Below are 16,086 nucleotides of genomic sequence, written 5' to 3' on the forward strand. Positions count from 1 at the left end.
GAGAGAAACCAATTTGATTCGGGGTAAATTGCTCGAGATAAAGTTTACCCCCACTAAAGTCTAGCTTATTCATCGATTTGCAGTTGTTTACTATTAATTGCAATTACCCGATTGTTCACGTTAGCCCATAATCCAATCACATCCCAAGAATCTCGTCTCCATATTCGTATTTTCATGTTATTTGTTGTTTTAGTTGATAATATAAACAAACCCTCTTGATATTTGACACTTGTGTCACCTATAATTTAAACCATGCTTTTATTCGAAAATATTTTTTGCTATGATTGACTAGAGCATATTCTTACTTGCCTATTGATTCTCAATTACGAACCACTCATTTGGGACTCGACCCCAATTCACTTAGTTGGGTTATATTACTACTCACGATTGTTGACACTTAGTATTAGATGAAGTGTCTTGATACGTGAAATCGTCCTCGACCTCTTGGAGCTAGTGGTTGTTGTTGAGGAGGGGCTAACTCTTCTTCCTCTTCATCCTCAACATTCATTATGTTTGGGTCGTTGGCATTGTTTTCAACACCCCTGGCTATGGCCTCAGCACCATGTCTCAGCCGCTGCCTCCAGGCTTCAAGTTCTTTTGCATTCACCATTATCTTAATAGTTCGTTACAACTCAGGATCGTAAGGAATCAAAGGTGCTCCCTTACTTCTGGTATCTGACATGCACTATCTAACTCACATTTAGATGACACAGACAATAAACATAAAGTAAAATTAGGAAATACAACTACAACTAAAGTAATAGTTAGTATAGTATTTCTGAACCAAAACTCCCCATCAACGGCATCAAAATTTGATATATCCAAACTTACACCTCGATTAAAAAGTATAAACGGTCGCAGTCAATTATAGAACTAGGTCGATCCCACAGGGAATTTACAGTACAAATAGACTTACTAGTGCTTTTATTCAATTGTGGTTAATATTTCTAAAAAACACAATTGCAAAAAGTAAATATTATTTTTGTTAAAGTTGAATGTTAATAGTAGCATATGATAGTTCCAAGATTTGATGTTTAATTAAAGTCTGTCCCCCATAACCTTTAGACTTACAACTTGAATCCTTACACAAATAACGATTTCTTGACAAATTCATGCGATCATAGCAAGCTATGTAAATCTAAACACCTTTCTGCCCTATTAGATGAATATCACTCCTCTCCTCTCAGTCTTAGAGTGTTTTGATGTTTACTCTTGCATACTTGTTAAGAAGACCATCCTCTCTTGAGCTCAAGTCTTTAGAACAAGCTAGTAGATCTCGTCTCTTGATTTTCCTAATCATCGCTTTTCACTCAAACAAGTGATGTATACATGCATGTTCTAATATGTGCACTCAATAGAAGCATTCATTATGAAAATAGATACGACGTATGTGATCATCAATCAGCAGTTATTCGTGTTTGATTCTAGCGTTGTGTTATAGTCATGGTTCCCACAACTCTAGTTGTGGTATTTAACCGCTCATATTCTCAATGAAACAAGTAGTAGACACTAATGAAAGAATAACAAAATAGACTTACGATAATTGAAAAACCAAAATCTTCTTGATTATAAGCACTAAATCAAGATCACAAAAACTAATCCAATATATTCAACCAAAATGTATCAAAATAGAAACTATTGTTTCTCCACAAAGAACTTGTCTCAGAGTTTCGATAATAATTCAAAAATAAACCCTAGGGATTAAAAATAGTCTTAGAAAAGAGTCATACATGAAGTTGGAAACATAATAGTTGACTCACTTCACAAGCAAGTTAAATAGTCTATGAAGTTTTTCACTGCCCGTCAAAACCCCTCGTGAACCAAGACTTGAACAAAAATTGTCAACTTCACTTGCAACTGTTTCACGAGCCCTTGTACAGCATATACAAGACACCATGACCCATTTGGGGTCTCTTGTCACCAGACTTCAACTGAATTTCTTTCATGTTACTTCCACTAACATCTTCATGCCCCGTACACACCACCACGACTCATATAGCCAGTCGTACTGTCTTGCACACTTCACTTTTGCTTCTTTCCTTCCATCACTTGATTCAAAGTATTTTACCTACACATTAGCAAAAGAACCGTCATATCCACATAAACATGCTCGACTTCTTGCACTAATCCTTTATTTTGGACGTCAAATGTGCTATAAGTTCACAGCACATCAGGGGAGTGGGGAAGCTAGTACGCTATTTTTGGGTTAATTTAGTATCAACCATCGGATAGTTTACCTTTTTAGTGACTGAATGTTATTGTTATTGTTGGATAAAAATTGACTTTTAATGATTGAATTTTTTTTAGTCTTTGTACATATACTTATAGCCACCAGATTCATATCTCTTTGCTAAAATGTGGTCGTTAAAGTTTGAATTTGTTTTAGTGATTTTAATAAAGAATCTTATTAAGAATTCATAATCATATGTTAGAACCACTTATAAAATTATGAAATATGTGTACCTTGATATGGAAGGAAGTGCAGGAGATAATTTCTCTATTCTAGGGCTTGGAGTTGTCAAAAAATGGATGAAAAATTGTTAGGTCATATTTATAATTGTTGGTGAGGGGTAATTATAGTGAGCTTGAGCTTCATATACATCTCGTTGATTAGACATAGTGTCCATGAATCAAATATTTTCTTAACTAGTAACATTGAAATTCAAAGGTCTCACTTATAATTCTCGAACATAGCTCGTGGATGAGTTTACAATCGTAAATCATTTTGTACTTTGATTTCTTGGTGTCTTGCCTAGAGTTCTGGAGTGTCCATAGATTTCACATATGGTCTATATGTAGGTTGCGTGGTAAATCATCACCCCTCCTTAAACAATAGCTCGATTTTGGAGAGGTCTCAACCTTGGTACAATGTACAATATATCCATTTTACGTCTATACATATCTCCATACTTAGAAAGTCTTAAAACGTACTCCTCTCATAGATTATTATACGGACCCATAAGTCCATTTCACGGTCCGTGAATTGGGCCACCTTGGCCATAACTATTCCGTTTTCTCTGTGATCAATGTATGGGTCATATAGCATATATATGGATCGTACTTCAATTGAATTTCTTAGAATGAGGTTCTTTCAATTATTTGACACTTCCTTACTATGCAATGATATCATACTTCAAAATAACTTCTTAGTTCATACATGTGATTATATTTTATGGTTTGGATCGTATTGCTCATATACAATGATCAGTAAAGTTTTAGCCCGAAGGTATAAGTTGTTGCAAAGAAGATATCCAAAATCTATTATTTTATGATATTTGTTGAATATTGTATATATTTTGCAAAGATTTTGCTCCATATATTGTGCATAAAATCCCAAAGCCCAACAATTAGGCCAATAAATGCTTCTTTTGGGATAATAATATGATGAAATTGCACGAATACCCTTCAAATGAGGCAACCTTTAATTTTTACTCTTTAAATGGTTTAAGATCGGAGCAGTGTGGTGCACTAAGCTTTCACTATGCGTGGAGTCTAGAGAAGGATTGGGCTACAAGGGTCTATTGTACGTACTCTTACCCTACATTTCTGCGAGAGCCTGTCGTCTCAAATCTACTTCTTGGTCACAAGGCTAATTGTCTCTCTTGGTGGATAAAACTTCTCTCCTTTTTTGAATTCTTTGTCCCACAAAGTAAGCGTCTACTCAGATCAATCAAGTCAATCAAAGACTATGTTGCGAGTGATGATTGGCCTCCATGTACGGTTCGGAGGCCAAGCCCCACCCAAGTAATAAGGGTGCAGCTTAGGTCAACTACAAGATGACGTTCTAGTCAGATCCTTCTTGCACTATAAATATGAAGAATTTTGATCAGGTCGTAAAAAGGGGAGGTAAAATAAAAGATTCATCAAGTGAAATTTCGTTATATTCTGGAGTAAAGGATTTGTTGGGAAATTTTAAAATTTCGTCCTTTAGCAATTGACATTATGCCTATTGGGCATAAGTTCTTCGTGGGAAAAATCCATGTAAAGCATTGTGGAATATTATAATACAAAAAAATATATTTATTCTTAAAAAAAAAGACTGATTTTTATGAGAAACAAAAATTAAATATGAAAATAAAAATTTTAAGTCATTTTTGACTTATTTTAAATTATTTTTTACTTTGTCAAATACTTCGTAACTTATTTTAAGTCATTTTTGACTTATTTTAAGTTATTTTTGACTTATTTTAAGTTATTTTTTATATTTGTCAAACACTTTCAGAAATCAAAAACTGACTTAAAAATAAATTTGACCAACTTTTAAGTCAATCCAAACGGGTGGTCACTTTGGGCTCCCATAAAAGAGGAAAAAAGACAAATGGAGGAATGAGGAAATAGAGAAAACGAGTGGAAGAGAATCTCGTTGACGTGGCACGAATCAAGTGGTCAATCAACTACAAAACAAGCAGATATCAAAGTGTACATTTATACTAAATAATTAATAATTAATTAAAGGAAAGTGATTTAAATTGTATATTTTGTGTTGCAGTCATTTTTAATAGTTGCAACAAGCCTTTAAGAGTAATAGAAAAGAATTATCAGTGTAGAAAGAAGAAAGAGAAAAAAAGAATGGGGGAGATAGGGTTTCTGGGGATTGGTATTATGGGAAAAGCAATGGCGGTGAACTTGCTGCGCCATGGTTTCAAGGTTACTGTTTGGAATCGCACTCTCTCCAGGGTATTATTCTTTTCTACTTTGTTAACAATGATGACCAAAATATGCGATCTTATTATTGTTGTGAAACCTGAATGGAACAAATTGATCGCTCATCTGTTCTACTCCCTCTGTTTTTCAGTTTTTGTTTACATGCTTGTATGTATGTCTCTAAATTTGTCTCACTTCATTTTTTTACCAAAAAGTCCCTCAAAACTCTTTGACATGCGCCTACCTTACCCTCTTTACAACTAGCACCAAAGTCTTTGGCCATTTAACAACACAAAAATTTGTGAAGAATGTATTCCAACAACTAAGGTTTTGCCCACTCAACTATTAGTCATTTTTCTTTATTTATTCCAATTTTCTACTAACAAAAAAAAAAGTGATTTTATGAGATAATAACTATCAAATTGCTTTTGTTCTTCTTCAATTGTCTGTTTTCCTAATTTCCTGTGCAAGTAAGGGGCTTTTAATGGACATGGCCAAGTGTTTATTAGTATTATTGAGTATCAAGATTTTTGTGATGAATGCAGTGTGATGAGCTAGTGCAACATGGAGCCTCTGTTGGAGAAACTCCTGCAGCAGTAATCAAGAAATGCAAGTATACAATTGCAATGTTGTCTGATCCAGCTGCAGCTCTTTCAGTTAATACACAAACACATGTCAATACGATATAAACTATTCAACTTTATTTGTACTTCCTTTGTCTAATCAGAGTTTCTTCCCTAGGTGGTTTTTGACAAACACGGAGCACTTGAGCAGATATGTGGCGGAAAGGGCTATATAGACATGTCAACCGTTGATGCTGATACTTCTTCACAGATTAGCCAGGTCCGGATTTCCTTTCATTTGGGAACTCTAATTCTTTAATCATTCATTCTAACATATTCTTCATTGCTTACTATCAGTAACTCAGCTTGTTTCTGAATCTTGATTCCCTAATTTAGGACATACAAGCTCAAATTTGAGATCATTTCATTTTTTCTATTTAGTAACAGTTGAAAACATGTCATTTTGAAATGTATAACCTCATACATTGAAATCGCTGTTAAATCCAAATATCTCCATCCAAATGGACCCTCTTTGGTGTTCATGTTTTTCTTTACCTCCAGAGTTTAGATGTGAGTTAAAAAAACTGAGGGAAGGGATAAGTGGCAGTTTACTAACATCCAATGATTACAGGTCATTACATCAAAGGGTGGTTCTTTCCTTGAAGCTCCAGTTTCAGGGAGCAAAAAGCCAGCTGAAGATGGCCAACTAGTAATCCTAGCAGCTGGTGACAAGGTAAAATTATTTAGCTCTTTAATGGAACCACACTCTTGCATATTTCTCTTTGGTTTTGCATGAATTCCAAGTTTGAACACAACATGTGAAAAACAATACTTTCCTTAATTGTTTGAAGAAAAAATGCTCCCAACTTATGATCTCGAATTGTCAAACCCTTACAAGTTTTGGTGAAACTTAAGATCTCAAACTGTCTAAACCCTACAAGTTTGGATGAAAAATAGCTCCCAAAAAAGTTATAACTAATGAGTTGGGTTTTAAGCATTGGTTGTGCATTCCAACCTTTGTCCGTTCAAATTTTGTGCAGCCTAACTAGTTCTATTCAATTATAACAACTATGTTGTGTGCAACTTTGAGACTGAAATATGCATGTGTAAATGTGAAAAATGAACATAGTGAGATCCCCTGTATTATCGATGAAGAATTGTGAACTTCATAGCACACTGCAACTAAACAACCTTCCATAATCAAACTTCTGTTGGTCTTTTATCAATTTAATTCTTTTTAGTTGAATCCTTGTAGGATCTGTACGATCAAGTAGTACCTGCTTTTGATGTCTTGGGAAAGAAATCTTTTTTCTTGGGACAGATTGGGAATGGAGCAAAAATGAAACTTGTTGTTAATATGATAATGGGCAGGTAATTGGCAGTGGCTCTTTGAATCAACTTTTATGTTCCTTGTATGTTCTCCCAAGAGTGAATTCTGTCTTACGTTATTATGAATGAATGTGCAGTATGATGAATGCGTTTTCGGAAGGAATTGTATTGGCTGACAAAAGTGGATTGGACCCTCATACCCTTCTTGATGTGTTGGTAAGCATAGGCCATAGCTAGGTTGATGTTTCCCTTTAAAACATATATCCAAGTAAATCTTCATTCTCACAGGATCTTGGAGCCATTGCTAACCCAATGTTCAAAATGAAAGGACCTGCCATGATAAAAAATAGCTACCCACCTGCATTTCCTCTGAAACATCAGCAGAAGGACATGAGGTTGGCTCTTGCACTCGGAGATGAGAATGCAGTGCCAATGCCAGTGGCAGCTGCTGCAAATGAGGTAAGCCTTCACTTGTTTGATCTAAACATCATACAATTCTTTCTAGTTGGCTTTTTAAGTTTAACTCTATTGTACACTTTTTGCCTCCAGGCATTCAAGAAGGCAAGGAGCTTGGGCTTGGGAGACCACGACTTTTCAGCTGTGTTCGAGACTGTCAGCAAATGAGTCAGGCGTACTATTATAATAGCAATAAAATCTTGGAGATCATTGCTGAGTCCTTGTTGTCTCTCAAAAATAGTAATTAACTAGCATGGAAATCCTTCCTACGAACTTTTTAAGTACTTTGCAAATGTGAAAAGAACTCTTTCAACGTGAGAATTTATAAGCCCTCTTCTGTTGGCTTTGAAAGTAGATTTAAGGTTCAGATAGAAAAGACATTATTCGTTAAGAAATTTTAAATAACATATTCCTTTTACATGCTAACCAACTGACAACGAAAATTCATTGTGTAATCAGTATCTCTGAAATTGCGACCAAGTCTGATTTCATCTATTACTGGAAAGGCAAAAAGAAGTATTGTTCTGTTATTTCCCCTCACACACACATCCACTTTTGCCCAGGCCACAGAAGATGATATAAACTTAATGAGTTGGTTACCTGTTGAAATACTAACAGACATTTTCTGTGAAGTGTAATGTTGCTTATACTAAACCTAAAAGAACCCATAACCAGGAAATAGGAAATTTTGCGCACCATTACTTATTGGACTTGGATGCTTTGAATAGGTGTTCCTTGTAGTATTTGAGTTCTGCTATGCTCTCCTTAATGCCATCCATAGCTCAGTGCTTGTTTTCTTTTTTGGAGCCTTTTTTCCATCTAATGAAAAAGCAGGAAAATACTATTAAATAGATGGAAAAGATGCAAAATAAAAAATGCAACAGCCAAAGAATCTGAATATTAGTCTACTTAACAACCCCCACCCGTCAAGGAATACATTAAAGTAGACATAGTACACTGCAATAACCTGTACTGGTTTTACCTCTTGGATACCAACGAAGACACAATGCCTTGACACTGCTAACATCAACAAGTACATGTGAAAAAAGACTAGCCAGATTCGGCATATATTTCTGCATACATAAATTAGAAAGAGAACAATTTAGAAACAGGCTCTAAATTTGGTAGGCCAATCGAGTAAAACTGCATAGAAACACCCAAATCATACTAGACTATGCCACGTGGCAAGAAATATATATGATATATATACATATAATGCTAACATAATACATGAAGGTAGAATATTAGCATTGTACCCATTTTTGGAGTTCACCAAAACACCCTTATAAACACATCCCCTTTTTTTAATAGCAGGGATGTTTTGGTCTTTCCAAGAAATAAGTCTATTTATTCCCGCGCAAACTTCTCCTCACATTTTCTTTCATCCGGCTAACTTTTAAAATATTCCCTGAAGCCCTTACTATTTCTTGCCACCTAATGAAAATTAGGGACTTGTTTGTCATTTCAACCCAAAATTCCCCAAATCCCTCTTCCAAACCTCACCCAAAAGCTCCTTGCTTCTCTACGGTTATCCCATTTCAGCTTCAATTTTACTTATTCATGGTTCATTGTATCTCTATCCTTGATTTCTCCGTGTATCTTTCACTTAAATGTCCAAATCTTAATCACCAGATCTCCTTGTTCCTAGATTTTGGATATTACAAAAACCAAATGATGTTGAATAAAGATAGTATCGTCATTGATGGGTTTGCAATTGGGGATTGGGACTAGAAAAGAATCAAAATTTTATTTATTATATGGACATCAAAAGCAACCATATTTGAGAATCTTAAATCCATTAGTTGTATGAGTTTTCAAGCTTGTCAAATTTAAAGGAACGGAGCTGAAATAGTTAAATGGAATTACCTGCTTCCCACTTTTTTCTACTTATGCTGAGAGCTATACTTTTAATAAAAATATGTTTTACACTTGTCACAACTGGCTTTGATCTAAAAGATATAAAGGAACACTTGTTTTCCTATTAATTAGCATTCTCAAAATCAAATTGCAAAGAAGAAAGGGGCTTTTGGGTGATGAGGGGAAGAGTGAAATGGATTTGGGAGATTTTGGTTAAAATGACAAAGCACTCCTTAGTTTTTGTTAGTTGACAAGAAATAGTAATGGGACGACGCTTACCTACTATCTTCCTATAAAGTATATATATTTGACAACCATTCATCTAGGTCAGCTTGCGTGCACCTCGACTAATTTCATGGGTAATTGATACCTCCCACCAGCACAGTTGTTGGGTAAGTCTATCCATCAAAGTTTGGACAGATGGAAAGAAATCGCCTATAGTCTTTGCCTCTAGCGGGGTAATGCGACATGGTACATATAATTATCACAAATCCATTTATTTGTTGATGAGATACTTCAAAATGATACGTCTATAGATTTATACTAAAATAAATATACCTTCAGATATTGAAATTCCACGTAGACTGAATTTCCTGCTAGTAATGGCGTATATGTGCCAATATTTCTCTTCACAAATTCAATAACCTACATAATGCAAGCAAAAGTATGCTAATGTAAAGACCAGTTTCATGGACCCCATAGCAATAGCCATGCATCCCAACTTTCAATCATGCTCTACCTCAACGATTTGCAGGGAAAACTAGACTGAAATAGTAATTGCCATATTAGACCAACATGAGGATACAATAGAAAGAAAAGAGGAAAAAACGGAGGGCACGAAAGGTACTGATGCTGGTCACAGTTCTTCAACATGAAGCTATACTTTTTGCCTTTTTGGTGTGGGAAAAAATAAAAACAGTGTTCACCGCAACAACCAATTCCAACGTGAGGATGTGGCCATTCAAAGTATATGCTTATTTTCAACACCTAGGAGGCACTTTCTAAACACAAGCACATGAGAAAATAGGGTTCAAAAAATTTGAGGTTTGGATATCAAAGTAGCATACCACATAAAGTTATTGTGCACAACTGTATCCCTAAGAGAAAAATACCTAGACACATTATTTTCTTTGATAAGGTAAATAATATTGTTAAACAAGGGGAATGAAAGCTCCCATATACAAGAGGTAAACCAAAAAGTAGAGAATCTACATCAAAACATCTATACAACGAGGAATTTTGAGGCTGCACCAAAAAGCAATCAAAGAAAAAGGCTATTTCTTAAATGTGCAAAAACTCATTTTCAATCCCCTCAAAAGCTTTCCTACCCACATAAGAGCTAATGGGACAACCCTCCATGCCTTTTGCCTTCTATATATTCCAGCCCAACTTTGCAGGACCTCTCTTACAGTACCCAACATTACCTATTGTACACCAAAATAATTCAAGACCACCCTCCAGAAGCTCGACGGCACTTTGCAATGCACCAATAGATTATCAACTCCTTCACCTGAACACTTGCACATAAAATACCAGCTAACATGACTGATATTTCTCTTCCTTAGGTTCTTAGCTGTCAGATTTCCTGCCCTCGCTGCCAACCATGCAAAAAAACACACCTTCCTGGGTGCCCTAGGAATCCAAATCGAAAGATGTGGAAAAAGCATCTCCTCTCTCACAAGCAAGCTCTGTTAGAGAGATTTGACAGTAAACAACCCATCGCTCCTCAAGTCCCACCACCAAGAGAATCACAAACGTTGTGCCTGATTTGCTTGAAGAGTAACGGCTATTCTTCCATCTCCCAGTCTTGTAGTTTCTCCTAAAAGTAAAGTCCCAAAAAGCTTCCCTTTCATGCTCCTTGCAGGTCTGGTTGACTGTTGACCCCACGTGGTTTGAGATTTTGTACATGTTAGTGAACGACACCCTCAATGGGCTCTCCCCATATCATTTGTGATTCCAAAACTAATTCTCCTACCGTCCCCCGCCCTAAAGGTGATGTCACCATTAAAGCCTTCATAATGCTCCTCCACATGCTACAACCAAATGAAACAGTAAAATCTCTAGTCCTCCCCCCCACCCCTACCCCCCCCCACCCCCCGATGTGCCATATTTGTCTACCCTCAATAAGGCGGCCTCCTCCACCACAAATCGCCATAACCACTTCTCCAATAAACTCTGTTAAACTTCTTGAGATCTTGTACCCCTAGACCACCCCACTTCGTTGGGAACAGCCTCCCAATTAACTAAGTGAATCTTGCTAGCACCATCTGTCGCATCCATAAAAAGTTTCTTGAAGTCTTTCCAGTTTTTCAGTAACGCTCACTTGTGCTTGCAACAAAGACAAGTAGTAGGTAAGAATGCTCGATAAAGTGCTTATTATGAATACATAGACAAAAAATATGTCAATTACACCCCACTTAAAGAGTGATATTCACTCTTCTCACTCTCAAGGACAGCAACACAAGCTTACGAAAACCGTGCACCTGTGTACGCATTTTGGAGGCACCATCTCTTTTAAGAGGACTTACAAGCCCCTCAAAATCTTGATGCACACAATAGTCTGCTCTTTAGGATCTGGTTAAGAATTACGAAATTATTAATAGCAATATCACATTCCTTATATATATTGGAAAGGTATAAAGTCTTAATTGTATAATTAGAAACAAGAATTACTTTATCTTACCTTTTTAGGATTACTTGTAAACACTATTTAAACCCCAACGTGCTTGAGGGAATAATCAAGCAATTCATTCTCAAACATCACATCTTTTTTTTCTTTTTATACATGGTATTGGTAGAGACTCAAATAGCTTCCGCTACCGAACAAAGAAAACATTTTGTTGAGAAAGAAGAAGATATTGAGGAATTGTCCAAAGATAAAATCAAAATATGGATAACGGCCTTTGTCACAACTAATAGGAATCTTGTGTTCCAATGGAAGTAGAAGTGATGTGGATTATTCAAGAATCGCGGGCAATGCCGATCAATGTGTGTCGTCCACCTGGCCAATGATTTCCCCTTTTTCTTCCTTCCAGTGTCTAGAACAACTCTCTACAGCAATTGGTGCTCCACTTTCTATTCAAACATCGTTCATCTCTATGGTGAAAGTTATGGTTCCACTCTGTCTGGTGAACGGCAAAGCTACTTTCTACATGACCAACGTACCCCTCTGATCTTGAATTTCTACAAAAGCTAAGGGTGTGCGTCCGTACACTGAAAACTCTTTCTCCCTAATCAAAAATTTCTTTTACTAGTAGAGACAAGAATTTGAGTCCCTACTCTAAAAATTCTTTTTCCTCTTCTTCTAGTACGTCCTCTAATTCTTTTCTGCTTTTCAAAAAAATACAAATTCATCTTCCTATTCCAAAAAATAAAATGGTAGTCCAGACCAATGGAACTGGAATCTTACCTTCACTCGATGCAAAAGGGATCGAACACCTCATTCTATTACCCTGACCGGTGCCACTATATCTTTGGTGACCGACAATGCTACTTTTTACATGACCAATGTACTCCTCTGATCTTGAATTTCTACAACTGCTAAGGGTATGAGTCCCAACATTGAAAACTCTTTCTCCCTACTCTAAAAATTCTTTTACTAGAGACAAGAATTTGAGTCCCTACTCTGAAAATTCTTTTTTCTCTTCTTCTAGTACGTCCTCTAATTCTTTTTTGCTTCAAAATAATTTTCAAATTCATCTTCCTATTCAAAAAGGAAAATGGTAGTCCAGACCAATGGTACTGGAATCTTACCTTCACTAGATCTAAAAGGGATCGAACACCTCTTTCTATTACCCTGAATGGTGTTGATTATGAGGACTATTTTCGGTACCAGAATGTGGAGCAACATCTATCATCCTCATCTACAGTTGTAAGGTCAACCTGGTACACAAAGTCTGCCTAGTGACACATTACCTAATCTGACTCCATCCCCTGCTTTGGTCGAGCACTAATCAGTAGAAGTTGTGTATATCTGAGGCTACCTAGGAGTATACAATATATAGGCAACAGAAGGGAGGCTATGGACCCAAGCTGAGCAAACTACTATCATAAACCTGAAGGCCGAAGCTTAGAAAAGAGCAGTTTACCTCACTTAAGTTGTGCTTCAATGTAGACAAGGCATTAAGGTGTGTGCCTCATTGTCCATGAATTCTACCGGTGTTTTCGAGAGCTAGAAGCGAAAAAAAGTGACAAGGGTCCCTTCTTCTTTAAGCGAGAAGCGAAACAAAATTCTTAAAGAATATTGCACAAATAAATAAAATAACTACATAAAAAAGAACACAACAAAGATAATACTCCTTCCATCCCATTTTATGTGAGAGTTAAATTGTATCAGTGTTTGACTGAGCACGGAGTTTAAGAGGAAAAAAAGGCTTTGGAAAGTTGTGATCTAAAACAAGCCATATAATTTCTTGTGGTTAGAAATCATCTCACTAAAGCAAAATGAGAATTTTAAAGTTAAATTATTACTAAATATAGAAAGATGTCATATTTTTGGGACTGACTAAAGAAAAAAATGTCTCATAAATTGGGAAAGAGGGAGCACTTCTTACCAAATCTTTCAATTTAAAAAGTAAAAAAGTTGATAATAATCATCCACAAGACAAGATAAATTAACACCAAAATCAGTCATTTGGTGAATGGATCAAAGACGATTGAGTTCGTACTTTGGACTACAAGTTGTCATGACGGGCCATGCCAAAATCTACGAGTCGTAGATCATGCCCGTAGAAAGAGTCTCGATGAATTTTGAAGAAGTTGTTTTCTACAAGGGGGGGTCTACGTGCCATTGTTTGACCTACGAGCCGTAGACCAGGAACCGTAGATGGGACTGCCGAATCCTAGTTATTCTATACTTTTTTAGTCTACTTTATTTAGGATTAGACATCTATAAATAGTCGTTTTTATTTATTTTTTAGAGTTAGACCGTTGAAACTTAGTTTTTACTTTTGGGAATTAATCTGTGTAACACTTTTCCGTTTTAATTCCTGAAATCACTGGGTTATATTGCAATCTTTTGTTCTTCAATTCAAGATTTCAGAATTCATCAATTATCCTTGTAAGTTCATGATATTTTAACTCAATTAATATGAATTGTGATCAAACAAGCATGAGTAGCTAATTCCACAAGTAGGGTTGTGGGAATCATGAGGAATTAACAACGTAGACCTATTAATTAGTAATTCTTGAAGAGTGTTTATGCATATATTGTATTTCTCTTTGCTTTGATTGCTTTTTAACAGATGCATATGTTAGAACTCATCTTATTCCTACTTACCGGACCAAGGAGGTAACGAATAGGAAAAGAGATTATATAACAGAGATTTGAGGGCATCAACCATCATCTAATAGCTTGACCTAGGCTAGGGGATAGTTAATTTGGGGTCAAAGGTAAGGGTTAGTGAAGCATACACCCGTAGGGCGTAGACAGACCAAGTTGCATGGTCAAATTCACTTATTCGGGCGACCAGCCTCTTAGAAGATATCTAACTTACCGATTTTGTATGCTAGACACCAGACAAGGTTACTACTATAGGGTTTACTGCGTTATGAACTTGTGGGGAACATAAATACCCTAGTTTCATCTTCTATTGATTTTACAAAACAGGCAAATCCTGCTTAGTGTGTTACGTGTTACTACAATCATTCCATAAAGCTTTTTGTTTCACAAACCCCCCCCCCCCTTTTATGGAAATAACTCGACTAAAAGTACTGCTGGACACCAAAGAGCAGAGTGGGGAGAGGAGGCCATAACTGACCTGGACAATGGGATGAAAGATTAATCTCTGACTATCAGCATGAGGAATCAAATAGTTGTTTTTTGACACTGAGAACTTAAAACAGCCTCTGGCAACAAGATCGAAAGAAGCTTAGAGACTCTTGTTTAAATCAATAAATGAGAAGATGGGTTTGTTAAGAGGTGTGGAGGACGCCTTCATAGCATAAGATACACAGCCGAGTGAAGGATCAAGAGTATCCCAAAACAACTATCTTAAGATGACTCTGGTGGCATCGGCCTATTGAGAAAACTCCATCAATATTAAAAGAAATTATAACCGGTTCTAGGTCAGCTTACGCAAACCTCAACTAATTCTACGACTTACCTACTACCTCCCACCAATGTACTGTCAACCAAGTCTTAGATAGATGGGAAGAAATGACCTAGAGGTTTTGCCTCCACTAGAAATTGAACACGAGACCTCATGGCTCACAATTCACTTGATTGACCACTTGGCCACACCTTGGGTGCAAAAGTCAATCAATATAATTGGACGGACAACATGCCATTCATGGACACTCTAAACCCTTAAAGGGACAGGAAACACATATCATTCCATAGCAGTGTAACCTAATGATTACCGGTCATCTCAAGGTCAATCCATACAAGCGGCAATTTGCACTCTCCTGAAACTGATTATAGCTTCTGAACCCTTATTTGATGCTCATCTACTTTCATCTCTCCTGGGCTGCCATCTGTCCCCTTCTCTTTACCTGTATAATTCGCAGACTATCATTACTTGCAAACAAAAGCAATATGCAAGGGTTACAAAAAGAAGGTAGCTGCATATCTATGTATAATCTACTTCTTTCTGACCTTCTCCCGTTACTCTATCAGTATCTCCATTAGTAATCTCAGCTTGGCTATCTGCAACATCCAAATTCAGCAATGAAAAGGCATTTGAGAGTTGATTCATTTCTCTCCAAATCCTGCACAATTCACAAATACACCAATCCTTTTCATTCAGTAGGAATCAAAATATAGAAAACAAAGAAATTAGTTTCTTTGGGTTGCGCGCTGCAACATAACACAATCCACCCCCAATTCTCTATTTTTATCTGAATGAATTCAGAAGAGATCATCTATATTTGAAAAAAAAAACTAATTCCAAACTCACCACTCTATTTTTCACTTCAAAAAAAATAATCTTTTTTCAATATTATAAGTATTGTTTTTATTTTATTTATATTTATTTCATAAAATAAATACTTTTTTTTAATATAGTCACTCTATATAATTCATATTCTTTTCCAAATCTTTCTATAATATAAAATTATTTCTTACATCAAATTTTTAAATAACATAAATTACAAGTAAATATTTATTTACTTTTATATATATATATATATATTACCTTAAAAGTATGAACTCCTAACTTGAATGTTAAATTACTATAATATCCCTAATTTAGGTTGTGACTTTTTTGATAAGTTGTGACTTTCCAAAGAATTGTGACTT

At 36.0% G+C, this 16,086-nt stretch overlaps 1 protein-coding gene and 1 pseudogene across 1 annotated transcript; one reads left to right on the plus strand and one right to left on the minus strand.

The window, feature by feature from the left end:
- The first annotated feature begins 4,452 nt into the window (after positions 1–4,452).
- On the plus strand, positions 4,453–7,398 carry LOC125871923 (glyoxylate/succinic semialdehyde reductase 1). The gene is made up of 8 exons (XM_049552637.1): positions 4,453–4,677; positions 5,190–5,300; positions 5,386–5,487; positions 5,839–5,940; positions 6,463–6,578; positions 6,674–6,752; positions 6,825–6,995; positions 7,086–7,398. Exons 1-8 carry the CDS (start codon positions 4,570–4,572, stop codon positions 7,158–7,160), a joined length of 864 nt encoding a protein of 287 aa, XP_049408594.1. The 5' UTR covers positions 4,453–4,569; the 3' UTR covers positions 7,161–7,398.
- A 58-nt stretch (positions 7,399–7,456) lies between these two features.
- LOC125869878 (oligoribonuclease-like) lies at positions 7,457–15,661 on the minus strand (annotated as a pseudogene).
- Between the last annotated feature and the right edge of the window lie 425 nt (positions 15,662–16,086).

The sequence above is a fragment of the Solanum stenotomum genome, chromosome 7 (genome assembly GCF_019186545.1).
Source record: "Solanum stenotomum isolate F172 chromosome 7, ASM1918654v1, whole genome shotgun sequence".
In the NCBI taxonomy this organism is placed as follows: domain Eukaryota; kingdom Viridiplantae; phylum Streptophyta; class Magnoliopsida; order Solanales; family Solanaceae; genus Solanum; species Solanum stenotomum.

What these genes read in the sequence shown, in the direction of transcription:
- LOC125871923 (XM_049552637.1), top strand. Translation starts at nt 4,570, where the DNA reads ATGGGGGAGATAGGGTTTCTGGGGATTGGTATTATGGGAAAAGCAATG. An exon ending in ATCCAGCTGCAGCTCTTTCA is followed by an intron (nt 5,301 to 5,385) that starts GTTAATACACAA and finishes TTTCTTCCCTAG; the next exon opens with GTGGTTTTTGACAAACACGG. An exon ending in GTTAATATGATAATGGGCAG is followed by an intron (nt 6,579 to 6,673) that starts GTAATTGGCAGT and finishes ATGAATGTGCAG; the next exon opens with TATGATGAATGCGTTTTCGG.